Here is a 17536-nt window from a genome sequence, read left to right as displayed (position 1 = left end):
CGTATCCTTAAAGAAATCGACGTGCATATGTATGACTTAGGTCAGTATTCTGATATCAGCTTAGAAAGAAATCGGTTCACACATGTCTTAGAAATCCTTGTGATGAACACACATACCACGCACGGAAGGGTGAATGGACATGACCAAAACCACTAGTCCCCGCAGACTACATCCGTTGGAACTTATTATGGGAAGCATACCAAAATATAGGTCTTTCTTAAGAAAATAATACCGTGGAAATTATGAAAGCTTAAATCAGAATTGATCTTATATATATATATATATATATATATATATATATTATATATATATATATATATATATATATATATATATTATATATATATATATAATATATATATATATATATATATATATATATATATATATATTTATCGGTACACCACACAGACGGACACTGTCACAACTTTCTATACTCCTTTCGGCCTCTGGTGCATGATTCACTTTTTTGGCTTATACCAGCCCTTTCTTTTGTGCACTTTGAGCATAATCTCTACCCGCCTATTTTGGCATAATTAGATTATAACCAACATTGTCAGCATCAAAGCTTTTGTGTCACCTTATCCATTAATACAATGATATTTGGCCTCTTGAGTTTGGAAATGGTCTAGCAGATAAATGCGGAAGGCCAAGTGCGTTCATATTATGTATTCAACATTGCTCGAAAACTCACAGATATTACAGTAGATGCCTGTCCAACAAAGAGGACATGTGCACGTATATGCAGAACAGGTGACTTGATCTTGTACGCATGTACCCCCATTTTGGCACGGACTTCCTTGGCAGATACTCGTTGCTGTTGACAGTGTTAAAGGCATAAAAAAACTATTGTTAAAGGGGTTGCTTTAGAACATTCAGTAAAATGCTAAACATTCGATATAGATAATTCAATAAGCATAAAATCTGAAACGATAAAAGTAAGAATATCTGATCAGTTCTTATCACCATGTGGGTAGTTTACAATTACAATGACAAAAACCTCCCCTTTTTCGCATTATTTTCAAGGTGATACCGACACATTCAACACCCGACCGATTGCCAAGGCTGGCAGCGTTCCAAATGCGCGCTTTTGCAGTTGAAAATCGTTAAGGTTTCCTACGTTTTCTAGGCAATATCGCCTTCTGCTGTTGCGTTAATGTTTTAATGTTTTAAAGTTGGTCAATTTTCAATCTGTTAAAAAGAATTTTGGCAGAATTGTGGACACCGCCAAGAATAAATAAGGCTAAGCATGCGTTTTAGAAAATTCTCAATACGTTTTGAAATATGAAGTAAAAATTTTGAGAATTGGATTAAAATTGTACGAAATTACAAAGTAAACATTTTTCATTTCTAAACATAGTGCTTGTTTCACGGCTTACCAATCCATATCCGGGACTACGAAGGATATGTTAGGTATCACTATGAAAAATTTCAGGGATTTTTAGCAAATTTGGAGCAGCTGCATCTTTTCAAAGACATGCTGTGGTTATCTGTAAATCTATGACATCACGCGTTCCATGACTGGCAACCATGCGTTCTGCTCGGTTTTGGTGCCATGGTTTTGCATCTTATGCTCAATAAATGCATGAAAACTCATTTTCTTGGATTTGACAATTTTGTTTCAGCAACCGTTGCCCAAATACTTGAATCCTTCGGTATCATTTTTCAAAGAATTTTAAAAAATGTGAGTTACAGTTTTGTACAGAATACTTGATTACTAGCTGTACAAAACCATGCCCGCGCCGCCTCTTCGCTTTGGAGAGTTTGGTAGGAAGAAAAACCTTTTACAATCACTCACGGATTTCACAGTTAGTACCAGTCCAGCAACCAGTACAGTCACATGTGTAATAGCTGCAGAAATTCTGACAGTTACCACCGTTATGACATGGATTGTTCAGACAAGCATTCATAGCTGTTGGAAAATAGTAATCAGAATTAATGCATATATAAAAATAGATGTTAAGTGCTGATAGAAATCACAAGGAAATGTAGAAAACTAATATATAACTCTACATGCTAATAAAAAAATAGGCACGTACATTAAATGAGCAGTCAAAGACGTGGTTGATTTTTTGTTAATAGGTTAAAACCGGACTACTAACAAGACTACATGCCATGGACACGTTGGTTTATTGTTTAGCGTCATCACATGATCTCTTAAGATCTTATGCGTACTGAATGTGTAGAACACTGCTTGTCAGCTTACTCCGCAGTAGAACCATTAGCAGAAGATTCTTTAACACGTTTTTGTAGGGGTGATTATAATGCAGTGGTCCCATCTTATAAAGTAATGCATACATTAAGAGCCATGCATTAAAACTTTTGTAATGTAAGAAAAATTGAAAATTATTTACGATGATATTGCACTCCTGTCAACTCACCAATCTCACAACGTTGTCCAGTGTGACAGTTATCACATGTACATGTGAAGGTATTGAGTACAGGGCAGCCATTTTGACAGACACCATTATTCATACAAGGATCGCTGGAACATGGGTTAGCCACTGTATAAATACATTCAAGCGGAAGCCAGATTAAAAGTAACATAACATGCATGTTTAAGGTGCTACATTTCGCTTTACCAACTAAATTGACTTAGTCTGCTATGTGTAGCAGCTGGAAGTGATTCCAATATGGCGATCACCAACATTCACATTATAATCAAAACGTAATTGGAAACCAATCTATTGTTCTCGGAATTTTCAAAATAAAGATAGAATTAGTATGACGTCAGTCTTTGTATATGACCTTGGTACCTAAAAAACGTAAATGTATACATACAATGCAACAGCATAACTGAAATTCGGCAATGCAGGTATCTTGTAAATAGTGCTGAATGAAATTTCACCTGAATTTAAACTGTTCTACAATGTAAAATGATGTTTGATATAGCTACCTCAAGAAGGCACAGTATTACGTATTTTCTAATCGTAGCTTACATATTTATTGTTATTGCCAGAAACTGCATTAAAGTATAGACTTAATGCAACCATGAACTATAACAATGGTTAATACATATATACAGAACTTGTTGAAAGGAAATGCTTGGACTTTTAGAAACAATAGGAGGCATAACAAACGGGTAGTTGATACACGAGAAAAATACTGTGAAAAGTAAAATCAAAATAGATATAGAACTCCAAATGGGATTGCTATGTACCAACTTGTATAGCACTTAGAAGTTACAAAATGCAACAAAATATTGATTGGTTTAGAGACAGATAGACAATGTGGCACAAATGGACTCCCCTAGGCCTCTGGAGATGGAGTCTAAAATGGTTTCAAAAGTAGATCTTTGCCTTGAAAAGTTTAATTATTATTAGTTTTTGGTTTGTACCTTTCTTTTGTGCACATAGAGCACAATCTTCAACGGCGTGTTTGGGCATTATTAGAGAAGATTGTAGCCAAAACATCTTTGCTGCAACCTTATTGATTAATATAATGATTTTTGACCTCTTGAATTTGGAAATGGTGAAAAGGATAAATGCATTCAATATTGCATGAATACTCACAGACATTACAGTTGTTGCCGGTCCAACAATGAGGACATATGCACGTATATGCAGAACAGGTGACTGGATCTTGTATGCACGTGCCTGCATTTTGGCACGGATTTCCTTGGCAGATACTCGTTGCTGTTGACAACATTGAAGACAAAAATGGAACTCTTGCTTGAGGGGTTGTTGTAGAACATTCAGTAAAATGCTATACGTTAATAAAAATAATTCAAAGAGCATACAAATTGAAACAATAAAAATAGGATTAACACATTTCTTGTTGCATTTCGACATTTTACAACTACAATGATAACTACTTGTCATATTCACTTTTCTAAAGTATTAAAAATAATATGAGTTATAGCTTTATGCAGAATATTTACAATATTTAATAACGTTGCCCTCTCTTCTGTTTGGAGATTTTGGGAGGAAGAATAACTTTTTATATTCACTCACGGATTTCACAGTTAGTACCAGTCCAGCAACCAGAACAGCTACATATGTAAAAGCTGCAGAAATTCTGGCAGTAACCACCGTTATAACATGGATTGTTAAGACAAGCATCCACAGCTGTTGAAAAGTAGCAATTATAAATACATTAATGAAAATAGATGTTGCCGTGAGTGTGTGGGGGTTCGAATCCCGTTTGGGTTATAGTAAAATTTAGATTTCTTTAACCTGAGTGGACAGTATTGCTGGTGGATATTTACTGTCCCCGAGTCTGTCTGATAGCTCAGTAAAAAGCTTCGTGCTTTTCCGATTACTATATGTGTGTACTGTGTGTGTGTGTACTGTGTCTGTGTGTCGTCTGCTCCACGCACACCGTGTTGCTCGGTCGCGCACAGAATTGCAACATCTAAGTCGGTTACTGTGACCAACTCTTTTGGGTTGGAAGCAGTGGCCGACTGGTTTTGTGTGAGGCCTATCAGCTAGGTGATGTTGCCGTGAGTGTGTGGGGGTTCGAATCCCGTTTGGGTTATAGTAAAATTTAGATGTTAAATGCTAATACAAATCACATCCATGTGTAAAAAGCAAATACATAACTTTACATATAAATAAACATACAGACCTGTATTTTTAATGAATTATAGGGTTTTTCTGAAATTTCAAATAAAATGGAGTAGTTCAAGCAAGTTTCAACACATTTTATACAGGAAATAAATGTCTAGATAGATCCATTGTGAAAGATAACGTTCTTCCAGCTTGCGAGAATAACCTACCAATTTCACAGGTAGGGCCAGTCCAGCAGCTTGAGCATTGACAATTAAACTCGGTGCAGGAACCTTGGGTAGCTGCTGTACAGAAACCTCTATTTCTACAAGGTCCAGAGGCACACACATCAATTTCTAAACAAAAAAGGAGGATGACTGGAAAATTAATTGAACTGTTTCAAGGGTTTATAGTGATTTGTTCGTTTATTCATCATATTTTACCCTTCTATGCATTTTGCATTTATCATAATAAATGTAAGGAAAATTATGTGAAAAAAGTAGGGTACATGTCGTGATAAAATTGTTTCCTTTGGTTTCTCGAACATTTCCAATCGTATGCAAACTCGAAACGTACAGCATCTATTCACCAAGTACAGATAGTTTTAGTCAAAAGCTGACTCCATAATATGGCAAATGTAATGCATTTTTTAACTTTACCAATGTAATTTGCTTTAGCAAGTATTCAAGAATGTAAGTTATCCGTGTAATATTAGAATGTTTTTATAAATTGTTTTGGAGAAATTATGAATGACAAATGAGGTAGTTTTGCGCCTGTAAAAATAATCGAGTCAAGTTTTTATATCTGACCCACCTAGTTCGCAGAATGTGCCTGTGAAACATGTGTCACAGACACATGTAAACAAGTCACAAGAATTAAGAACTCTACGACACAAACCACTATTGCGGCAAGGATTTGTCAGACATGGGTTGATTTCTGAAATGAAGCAAATATTGAAATAAAGAAAAGATCACATTTGCACAATGAATAAAAATGAAGAAAATTATGTTATCGATAGAGGTTAGATAAACTGTATGCAATCTTGATACTGCTAAGGAAGATTTTGTACTTAAGGGCAGACACTACTGTAGTGATAATCAAACAAAAAATTCAAAGACAAGTCATTGACAATGACATAGTCCCCCCCCTTGTAATTGCGACTTTGTCAATTGAAGTGACTTAAAATTGAAGTCGATATGATGTACATGAAACAAGGAATGCGGGTACCAAAGTCCTGTCTGTGACTGATGCCCTTATTGGATTGGATTGTAAACAAGTAGCGGCATAGGATTATGTCCTTCTATCAAGTTTGACAGAATTAGGTATGTCATGCCCTGGTTTTTTAAATGTCAAAATTCAAATTACATGCAAGAAACAGGTCCAGGCAAGTCTGAGCAAAAACTCTTGACATAAAAAAGTCAGAATGCCAGATGTGAACCAAAAATGTCCTCATGTTCAGTAAAGAAGAGACTTCCTATAAAGAGCTATTGATACTGCGAAAATTAAAACACCTTTCTTGACTGGTAAATCTTTGTATGATCAACATCTGCAGCAAGTGTCATCAAATTTAGTGCAGTCATTCAGAATATAGATCTCTCATTACAAACATTGTTTCTCTATTCAGCCAATCTGGGGTGCCACCCTAATCACAAAAGGTCATTAAATAAGTCAATATATAATTTATCAACAGGATGTCACTATTCAGTTTTACACTATCGGAAGATCAATATCTGATCCATGTTTCATAAAATTTGATGCAGGATTTCTGTACGTATCACACTAATAAGGAAAAGTAATGAAATATGCAAATTAAAAATTAATTAACACGATACTAATAAATGTCCTTATACACAATTAAAGCAAGATGAGCTAAACATCTATACAAATCATAGCTGAAGAAGTATTTCTTGACGCATCAGCCTAATTATGAAAATTCATTAAATAAGTTATGCAATTAATTGACATGATATGATTAGTGTCTTTGCATGCTACTACACCACTACACTTTGAAATCAACATCTGTGCCAAGTTTAATCAAATTTGGTGCAATATTTCCGGACATAGCACACTAATTAGGAAAGTTCATTAAATATGCAAATTAGCTATTAATTGACAGGATACTGTTGAATGTCTTTGCATGATACTGCAACACTTTGAAATTAACACCTGTACCGAGTTTAATCGAATTTTGTGCAATATTTCTGGACATAGCACACTAATTAGGAAAGTTCATTAAATATGCAAATTAGCTATTTATTGACAAGATGCTGCTGAATGTCTTTGTAGACTATTACAGCACTTTGAGGTCAACATCTATGTCAAGTTTCATCAAATTTGCTGTCGTATTTCTAGACATATATCCTTAATTACAAAAATTCATAAAATATGCAAATTAGCTATTAAATGACATGATCCTGCTAACTGCCTTTGCATAATGTTACAGCTTTGGTATATCAGCATCAGTACCATGTTTCATCCAATTAAAGTGGGTATTTCTTGACTTAGCACCCTAATTACAACCAGATATGAACTGAATTTGCTCACGTTTTACAACAGGTTCATTAATAGTAGTACGCTTCACATAATATTTGATATCCAGTAAACAGACTAGAAAAGTTTGACAAAATTACAAACTTAGTTATCAAGCATTGAAATTGACTGCTGATGACTCGACATATAGTGACATTTATCAGACACTACTGGACGCATGAAATAATACAGTTTGACATGAATAACTGAATACTTTTTGTCTGTTATGAAGTTGTGTAAAACAATTGTACCTTTGACCTGTCTCATTTCAAAGTGACAAATCAACGTGCAAGGAGATGTTACGCAACATTTGCAGATCTCAGGAAAGTCACTAGCCAAAACACAAGAACAAAGACAGACATTGTATATTCTGACAGCAGTTCTATTGAACACACGACGCGGAGTGTCAAACAGACTACTGATAGCGAGCGCAGCGAGAGCGGCCAAAGGCCGCTCGCGAAGTGAGCATTAAGACTAACATGTGTACAAGAAATTTAGAATGGAATCTATATATACCTACGAGTTTTGAAAGGAGAGCACTTCCATGGAGGCGGCCATTTGAATACTTTTACACGGATTGCGTGAAATTAAAGATATAATCTACCACAAATCCTATTCGACAATGTGTATTTCCGACAAAAGAATCTCTCTACTCCAAAGAAAGTGTGAAATTTGATTCAAAATGACTATTTTCGATCACTTTTGAAAGCCCGGATCGGTCATCACAAGGCGCCGCCATTTTGAAACAAGCCAACTCTCGCGAGAACGAACGGTCAACTCACGCTAGAATTAAAATAGTGTGCTGAGACTACCGCTGAGGCGAATAGTACGTGTTTTACATTAGACTGCCTCTGTTCCCGCCCCTGTTACGATAAACTGTTCTGAATTATATAATTTACCAGTTTTAAATAATTTTCGTTAGTGAACTTGGCATTTCCGAGTACAATTGCTATAATAATCTATAAATGTTATATTCTAGAAAACAATCGACAGCAATTCAAACTCAATGGCCAAAATATGCGTCATGCATCAACATCAATTACGATATACCCTACGCTACGCTCGCTCTCAGGTCAGACCTGTTACATATTAGTTAAGACTAGACGTGTATACGGTCTACTGCCAGAGTTACTATCTCTAACGAGGATTAATTGTATTATGTTTATCAATATTCCTGTCATAAACCAAATTCATACCAATATAATCGACAACCGTTTGAGGCGTGTAATAAGAACAATCAGATATCTGTTTTATTATTTTATCATATACCTACATTCACGTGCCTGTGTAAAGCTATGGGAGAAAGCGCCCTCAGATCCGTGCATTTTTTTTTACGTATCACGCCCCGGCCCGGTGCCCAAATATGGGCAATCGCGTGCATTTCTGAACTATCTCGATTCTGGTTCTACGCGCGTTGCTATCCGCAAACGTTCCATTCGTACACAAAGCCAGCGCGAGATTTGGAAAACGTCTGCTCGCTCAGATCGTAGTTGCGCGTGGCGACAGTGGAGCCGCGCCGGTAAAATCGGTTTTTATTACTAAATTCTAGTGAAATCCTGTGTATACTAAGTGCGTGCCTGTTCAGTATAATTGGTCGTACGGTGTACGGGCCCTCGCACGCTCGGGCCCTCCGCCGTACGACCTCGGGCCGCAAAAGCCGTATCAGGGCCGTAAAGATTATATTATTAATCTACCATCGAGAACAATAGAATTTAGCGTGCGCTAAAAAAGCCGTACGGAACACGCACCCGTTCCATAACACGTACGGTTTCAAGCGCCCCATTCCTGCGGCTGTATCTGCGCGTTCACTGTAGAACTGTTTCAAGGGACCCCTTGGACGAGTGCCAGAACAAGTCTCGTGTGCGCTCTGTACGTACGTATGTGTTAGCGCACACACTCCAAACTTGCAGAAGCGCGTCCGAGGTAGCGTTCCACACTGGTGCGATAAAATCGGAAGAAAAATTGTTGACATTGCACGAAAACGGTCACTACTACTACTCCGACATTTTGATGCCCCGATTAGGAATGTATGATGTATAATAATAAGGTTATTATGAAAATACCGCAAAAGATGCACTGGACATTGGCGCCGCGCATCGTCGGCGCCAATGTCCTCGTGCATCCTTTGCGGTATTTTCGTAATAACCTCATAATATGTAGCAGGTTTAATTAACTTTTGAACAGTACTCTCAGAGATAAATCACTAGTTACAAAACTTTATTTAATATTCAAATGAGCTAATTATTAACTTGACACGCCCAATGCTTTTCAGTACAATTAAGTATTTATCAGATCAATATCTGTAGCAAGTTTCATCAAATGTAATGCTGTTATTTTGGAGTAATATCACTAATTACAAAGTTCATTAAATATGCAAATGAACCCTTAATTAACTCAACACAACTAAATGCTTATGCCACAATAAGATATCTGTCAGATCAGTATCTGCGGCAGATTTCATCTCATTTGGTGCAGTTATTTCCGAGTTATATGACTAATTACAAAACTTCATAAAATCTGCAAATGAACTATTTGTTAACTTGACACTGTTAAATGCTTGTCAGTACAAGTAGATATTTATCAGATCAATATCTGTACCAGATTTTATTGATTTGCGCGCCGTAATTTCAGAGTTATATACCTAATTACAAAGTTCATTAAATATGCAAATGAACCCTCAATTAACTTGACACTACTAAGTGCTTTACACCACAGTTAGATATCAGTCAGATTAGTATCTGCAGCAGAATTCATCAAATTTGGTGCAGTTATATCGGAGTTATATGACTAATTATAAAACTTCATAAAATATGCAAATGAGCTATTTATTAACTTGACACTGCCCAATGCTTCTAAGTATAATTAGATATATATCAGATCAATATTTGTTGCACGTATCATCAAGTTCGGTGCAGGAATTCAGAGTTATGTCACTATTAACAAAGGTCATTAAATATGCAAATGAGCAGATAATTGACAGGACACTCACAGTATCATCATAATGTTCTGTGAAAAGTGACATGAAATTTTGTACGGGATTTCTTGATATATGTCTACACGGTCATTACTGTCTCCATAGGGAAACAATGGTACGGAAAAAATGATATTGCATAACTTCATTAATATGCAAGTCACACTAACCAAAATCTAATCAGTTCTTGCAAGTAGCAAATGGTACGTGTGTACCGAATCTGACTTGAATCTGTTCAGTCGTTTTTGAGTTATCGTGTAAACAGACAGACAGACACACACACACTAACATACACACACCACACACACACGCGGACAGACAGACAGATATCGCTATGACATTAGCCCACGTGTGAACACGTGAGCTAAAAATTCATCAAATATGCAAATTAACTATTAATTATCAAGATCTTGCCAAGTGCCTTTGCACAACGTAACAGCTCTGGTATGTATATATCTATAAGAAGTTTCATTAAATTTGAGTCACTATTTATCGAAATATAAGTGGAATTATGAAAATTCATAATTTATGCAAATTAGAAATTAATTGACACAATACTGACAAATTATGCCTAATTATGTCTATTCGCAAATTACACTACAATTATGCTTGCCACAGCCAAACTAATGGACGTGCATATGTATGCCATAGTGCATTATCCTTGTACCAAGTTTGAAAGGAAATGGCTCGAGATATCTGCGTAGACGGACGGACGGACGGACGGAACAAAAACCAAAACTAAAAGCGACTAACATTTTTTTCAAAAGAAGAAATGCTCTGTAAGAATTTCATTTAAAGAACAAAACTACTCCACAGATTTTTTAAAGTAGATCAAAGGATTTTCTGAAAGTAGATTAAAGGATTTACTTTTTAGTCAGATGAAATACTTGAACTTTTTTACTCATAGCATAAGTTATTTGACGTTCGATTGTATGTATTGATGGCACTGCCTCGTCCTCGTCATGTACGATAATTGCCAATAGTTGGGGTACTGATCAACTCTGACCATACACAAGCTGTGACACTCACCAATGGAACAGGTTGGCCCAGTCCAGCAGCTAGAGGGACATTCACACACAAATGCACAACTGTTACAGTTTTCTTGGGTCGTTCTGCAAACTCCACCATTCTGGCATGGGGCACTACTACATAGGTCAATCGCTGTAAAAATAAAAAAAGAGGTCTTATCATGGATTTAAGTCAGCACAAGTGAGTGTTCAAAGTAAATAAATCCATTTCAACTACATTGAAAATTTGCTGATGATTTTAAACAATAACTTGAAATCAACAACATCTGTATGTCCGTGTGCGATTGTCTTTGCGTTTTTTCTGTAGGTTAATTTCAAAATACCAAAGACGTGCTCAGTATACGTAGCAGTCTAAGCTAGTATATGAAGACAAAATATTTATTACGCCCGTTATGTGATAAAGACCCTTCTATTTTGTTGCAAATGGGACTTGAAATCAGTAGATAGCATGGTGCAACGATATGAGTCTTATACACTTGCCGGCGAAAAGTGTGCACACATTTACAGTGATACAATTTTGCACATTGTGTAAATTGGAACCCTCTTCGAATTAATGGGACTGTAAGAATCCTACATAATGAAAGCAATATAACAAATCAATAACTTCAAAAGAGCTGGTGGTAACCTTTAGTTACACCAGCCCAAGGATGTGACGTACGAATGGTACAGTTTGGTCTTGTCCAACATCCACTGCACTTGCAATTGTACTCGCAGCGGCTTCCAGAAACTAACTGGCATGCTGCACCATTCTGACAAGGGCTACTGTTGCAAGGAACTACGACTATAACACTTTGCAACACATAAAAATGTATTGTTGTGAGATGTATAGTAATACGGACACCGATGTTACTCATGAAATTATATAATAAATGACAAGTCATATTATTTTCGCACTGAGTAAAACATGTAGTACTATATCGTATAATAACACAGGGAAACACACACTTACACTGTGAACATATTTGTCCTGTATAACACTGAGAGCACTGACAAATGTAGTCTGTACACGAACCAGGCTGTGGTATGCAAGTGCCTCCATTTGTGCATGGGTTCATGGCACACTGGTTGACAGCTGGTAGAAAAGCAAAATTGTAAAAATTAACGATTGGATAACTCATAAAATAAATATATCAGAAAAACAATGTTTATAAAGGCATTTTTGATTTATTAAATTCAATCTATAATAATATTTTGAAGTGTTTGTGATCAAGTATAAATTTTGTGGCATGAAAGATACACAGACAGACAGACAGATAGATAGACAGGGGATTAGGGAATGTTATACTCAGACATTTGTTTCCGTGTTGAGCACTGGTCCCTGTAAAACATAGCAGACACTGGCAGTTGGAAGTGCAACATGTATTGCCAGAAATACCGGTACCGCCATTCTGGCATGGATTGGTCGATGAACAGACAGAAGTGGTTTTAAACATAGACAGTAGAGGGAAGACGGACGCGTCTCTGCGGCAAAGGTCATAAGGAAATGAAATATGCAGTGGCTGACCTTAGTTACTAACGTTGGCGCACTACAGTGAAGTGTAAGTCTCTTTACAAAAACGTGTGTTACTCAACAGCAAATTCTATCAAGATTCCGACTTCTCTTTGATTCTGAAAACACCTTTTGATTGGGATAGAAGACTTTGTGTATCCATAAAGGTGGATGTTACTTGTTGATCTTATGGAATTTTTTCAGATTGTCAAATTGTACGTAGAAATATTCTTTGATAGCTCAATACTCCGGAAACACTGCTAGATGCATAGCCAGTAAATGCGCATACTCGTGTACAATGTTGGGCGCCCAATTTCTCTGCCAGAGTCCAAAATGTTGATCAAAGTTAAACAGCTAGGTCAGCTTTACTATTTCAGCTGTGTCCTGATGAAAGTGTCTGGAAAAATTATCGTCATTTGTTATTTTATGCTTGCAATTAACAAGATGATGCCTAAAATGGTGTGTAAAATGGCCGCCGAATCGTTTACGTTTTCATTTTTGTGAAGCAAATTTTGGGGACCCAATATTCCCGTCAAAATTCCATGCACTGACCCTAGCTCGTGTTTATTTCAATTATAGCGGTAAATCTTGAGTTCTTTTTTTCTCTAGTACAAAAATTTGCACTGTCACCCCTAATTTTTATTCTTGATTTTGAAAGAGAAAGGTTGAAAGATTCCCAAAGGAAAGTTTGAGCAATAATTTAAGTCTTTTACTTTCGAGGCGCATACCATCTTAGGTGAGAAGTGGCTTTCATGATCGTATTTCTATACCTTGTACGCAGTTTGGACCTGTGAAACACTCAGGACACACGCACGTATATCCATTGCAATTTCCCGGAGTCTGCCTTGGTATACATGTGCCACCATTAGCACAGGGGCTGTTCGGTGAACACGGGTCAATCGCTGTTAAGAGAGAAAAATTCACTTTTCATTCTGAAGAAGCGATGAGGAGCCGAACGTAACTGGAAAGTCAAGTGGAACACTGCCTTGAAACATGTCAAATGCAAAAAAATTCAAGTAACACAAGTGCTGACATTAGATATCCTTGCTTATGATTATTGTATATACTGTATCAAAACATATGTATTGTAAGTTGTTATTTCTGAAGATTTGGAGATGCGCAATCGGTTAAAAACTAACGCCTTAGTATTGACAACAACCAGAAGTAATTGCAGTCTTTGATACTTAATGCCCACTTGTATAAATCACTTATAAGTATATTATTATCATACATGCTATGCCTGTATTGCCATTCTCCTTTTGTTAAGACGGCACTGATACGAACCCGTAATTTAACATGTTAAAATTAAGCACACCCAGCGATGGTATACCACGAGATTTTGACCAGTTCACGACATATATGCACGAGCGATAGCGAGTGCATATATGAAGTGAACTGGTCAAAATCGAGTGATATACGTGATTTACGTTCGCTGGGTGTGATTTATTGCTGTTATATCATAACAGTATGCTATTGTATTGAAATTCTGGCAGGGATTTGGGCTCTTGCCAAGAGCTCGCGCGTGTGCCAGCCGTGGTATATCGCGAATATACCACGGTTCTTTTCGCGTCTCGACCGATCAGATCGGTGCATTTGCGCCATCAATATACTGGTATGATATAATACGAATTATATTTTCACTGTAACCGAACTAATTACAGCTATGCGTACGCGTTACCTTCGCTGGTATCCATGACCTTCGTTAGTATGTTCATATACATAGAATACAATTGAGCGAATAAAACAAATGACAATCCGACACGACATTATGATTGTGGTCAAAATTTTGTTATTTGCAGTCAGTGCATGGGCATTGCACTTAGGTACAAGTACAGTTGTACCAAAAACATAAAACAACGCATTGAAAATTTGTATATTTTGCCGACACCTGTCATTGTTCACGGCCGCCAGCCGGTCCCATACGGTGCAGTGTTTTCATGTCGTCTACGCTGCTGAAGATTAAGATCCTCGTTGACAGTACATCATGATAGAACCGCTTTACGACAAGTTTCCTGTTGATGAGCTCAAGTGTCTAGGTGCTGAATTACAACGTTTAGAGCCATAAATGTACCACAAAATTCAACCGCACTGAAAATACTCGCGACAGATAAGGTTCACATATAATATTTCCGAATTGTACCTGTCAGTGAGATTCACAGGTCGTACGAAAATATACGAGCAGATGACGTAAATACCTTTAAAATGTTTTATTCGACAGCAACAAAGTCACGAACGAGTTACGACGCTACAGTGTTTCCCTAATCCGCTCACAAATTCCTTTGTAAGATGGTAAAGTCGGCATATTTGACGTCTGGGGACATGTATAATTCTTCGAGATAAACTGACGTGTACGGGAATTATATCCACCGTGCATTCATGAATGTTGCAGAGCTGCTTGCTCTTTGCTTTCAGCTGTTCATACTCGATCGAGTTTGAAATCGAACGCTGGCGTGGCGCGAGTATTTTTGACCCAATTTAAGCGGTGTCATAACTTTCACGCAGGGATGAGGTTATGCGCCAAAACACGAAAACACTCATTTTGAACACTCCAGCTCATGTTTTACGTCCACCGCCATTTTAAACTCAAAATACATCTTCTTAAATCTGTGAAAACCTGTGTTGACATCATACAATTTAAATTGTTCGCTTTCAAAGTGCTCCATAAACCCTCCCCTGAAGTGGAATGGCCCAATAGCGGACTCATATCAAGAAGTGATACGGTTATCATCACTCCTTAGCAACCAACTTTTTATAAGTACAGCGAGGAGCAAGCAAGGTCGATTTCAGTTGATTTCGTAGCCGATTTCGGAACGTCCGTAGGAAAACAGGCATAACCAAAGCATGCATGTATGATAAAGGGGTTATTACTCGACGTTTGGGCGATATCGCGTCGTATTCTCGTGATATGTCCGCATTTTGACTCGTTGCTGCGCAACTCGTCAAAATACGGACACATCACTCGAATACGACGCAGTATCGCCCAAACATCGTGTAATAACCCCTAAATATTACATAGAGTTTATGTCAGAAGTGCATAAATACAGGCATGCCATTGCTAATCTTTGAACCTAAGTTTCCTATACGAAACTTGTCACTTAGCCGTGTTTATTTTGGCATTTTTGAAAAACAGCATGTGTAAATAAATCAGAATTGTCTTCCTGCTGTTGAGCTATGAGAATGTCAAAATTAGAGTGCCGACAACTTTTATCAAGCAACAGCCTATCAAATACTTAGATTTTCAGTTTTCAGTTTATTATCGCTGTTCAGGGCTAAAGACTTATAGATTTGAGAGCACAATCTCTGGCTTAAGCTTCAACCAAATTGCTCAATTCTGCAATGTCATATCATAGTGATAGAGTATCGGCATTAATTTGTTTTCTTACGCTCAGAGCAGGTTAATCCAGAGAAGCAGCCAAAACATTGACACTGGTAGCAATCACAGGAACCAGGCAATGTAACACATGTAGCACCATTGGCACACGGATTATTGTCACAGGGGTTAACAGCTGAAAATGAAACATACAAATATTTTCATGTAAACCTCTGTCCAAGATATTTTCTAAACCAAGCTACCTCATGACACAGGGAAATTTTTTGCCAATGTCAGATTGTGATAATCCACATTCATTATACTTATGAATGAAAAATGTTAGAGAATACTTTTTATGTTTGCATGATGATAAAAATGCTAGATGACCACCGAGAAAAACAATGACGCTGAAGTCGAACAGCTGAGATTACGAAGAGTGACACGATGCCATAACCACGAAATTTTCCTAAATTTTTGGCTTTGTATAGTATGAAACAGATTGTTATTCCCAGGAAGTTGAAAACTGACTTAATGACTGCATTACCTCCACTGAGGATATTAACTAATGTTAATCCGTTTACATCAACTGAGTGCTTTTGAGCAGGTTATTGAATACTCACGAATGCTACACAAAGTTCCCTGCCAACATCTGGGACAGGCACACTGCACTTCGGTACAGGATCCAGCCACTAGGGAGCAGAATCCTCCATTCTGGCAGGGATTGTTGTCACATGCATTGATAGCTGATTGGAAAGGAAAACAAGTAAGACAGTGCATTATTCAATCGTGCATAAGCTATTGCGTAAACTGGGACAACATGACATGTGTTCTTGTCATGATTCCTTATTTTTCTGACCCTTACATCCCGTTGCCTTTTCCAGCTAATACTTGAACGCGTGTTTCTGAGTCAGTTCATTCTGATAATTGATATAATAAATCTCCAGAGTGGAGATCATTCCACCCAATGTTTGTACTTTCACTTTTGAAATGGCAGCTATGAAATAATCAGTAAATGTAGCAGTGCAGTAGTTACTGAACATGCATATTTTCAGTGCATGGGTATTCCTTGCCAATGGGTTAGGAGGTCTAGGCACCATTATACAAAGTGACGAAAGGGCGAGCAAATACAAACAAACCTATTTACAAATATTCAGGTTTCATATATGTGATACACTGCACATTGAGGAGCACATTACGAAAATTTTAACAAAACATTTAATTTTAGCGTTGCATTTCTAATCTAGGGCAGAAATGTGAGTTATGAGGCAGGAATTTGTGACTGTAGAATAGAGTATCATAACTCCACTGTCGATTTAAGGACATTTAGATGAGACTAAGATACCTCCAAATCCAATATTTTGTACCCCTTTAAATTCGAAAACTCGTTTCTAGGTTCCACAAGCAAAGGCACAGCCTGCCTTGCCATTTGGTGAGCACATAGTGTGTTCGTTTTCAAACCCCAACCTGGGCCGTATAAATATTTCTGGCCTATGAAATCGCTATACCTGTTTTACACAATCTATTCTTAGCGTTTGCATGCATTTTCATTACAACACAAGGCATGGGGTTTGTCATTGCATCTAAGGGTTCCAGCTTGTGCTCTTCCACTGGATATCTTTAGCCTCGTCTACGAGGGCTGTGTCGCCGTGATGACTGGCTTCACACATATCTCCTGCGACCCATCCATCTCAGCTTTGCCATAGTAGAAGCTGACAGACAGAC

At 37.3% G+C, this 17536-nt stretch overlaps 1 protein-coding gene across 1 annotated transcript in view; it reads right to left on the bottom strand.

Moving 5' to 3' along the window:
* The window catches only part of LOC139152237 (neurogenic locus notch homolog protein 1-like), a 191826-nt gene that overhangs the window by 160788 nt on the left and 13502 nt on the right, over positions 1–17536 (bottom strand). The window contains exons 20-31 of the mRNA XM_070725378.1: positions 16435–16557; positions 15888–16010; positions 13275–13406; positions 11965–12087; positions 11017–11148; positions 5301–5423; positions 4718–4843; positions 3954–4067; positions 3513–3635; positions 2382–2504; positions 1799–1912; positions 695–817 (exon numbers count right to left, since the gene is read on the bottom strand). Coding sequence (XP_070581479.1) covers positions 695–817; positions 1799–1912; positions 2382–2504; positions 3513–3635; positions 3954–4067; positions 4718–4843; positions 5301–5423; positions 11017–11148; positions 11965–12087; positions 13275–13406; positions 15888–16010; positions 16435–16557 — 1479 coding nt within the window. The remainder of the gene's footprint in view (positions 1–694; positions 818–1798; positions 1913–2381; positions 2505–3512; positions 3636–3953; positions 4068–4717; positions 4844–5300; positions 5424–11016; positions 11149–11964; positions 12088–13274; positions 13407–15887; positions 16011–16434; positions 16558–17536) is intronic.

The sequence above is a fragment of the Ptychodera flava genome, chromosome 15, assembly GCF_041260155.1.
Source record: "Ptychodera flava strain L36383 chromosome 15, AS_Pfla_20210202, whole genome shotgun sequence".
In the NCBI taxonomy this organism is placed as follows: domain Eukaryota; kingdom Metazoa; phylum Hemichordata; class Enteropneusta; family Ptychoderidae; genus Ptychodera; species Ptychodera flava.
The sequence above is the reverse complement of the archived record's forward strand: the minus strand, read 5'-3'. Positions and strand labels throughout refer to the sequence as shown.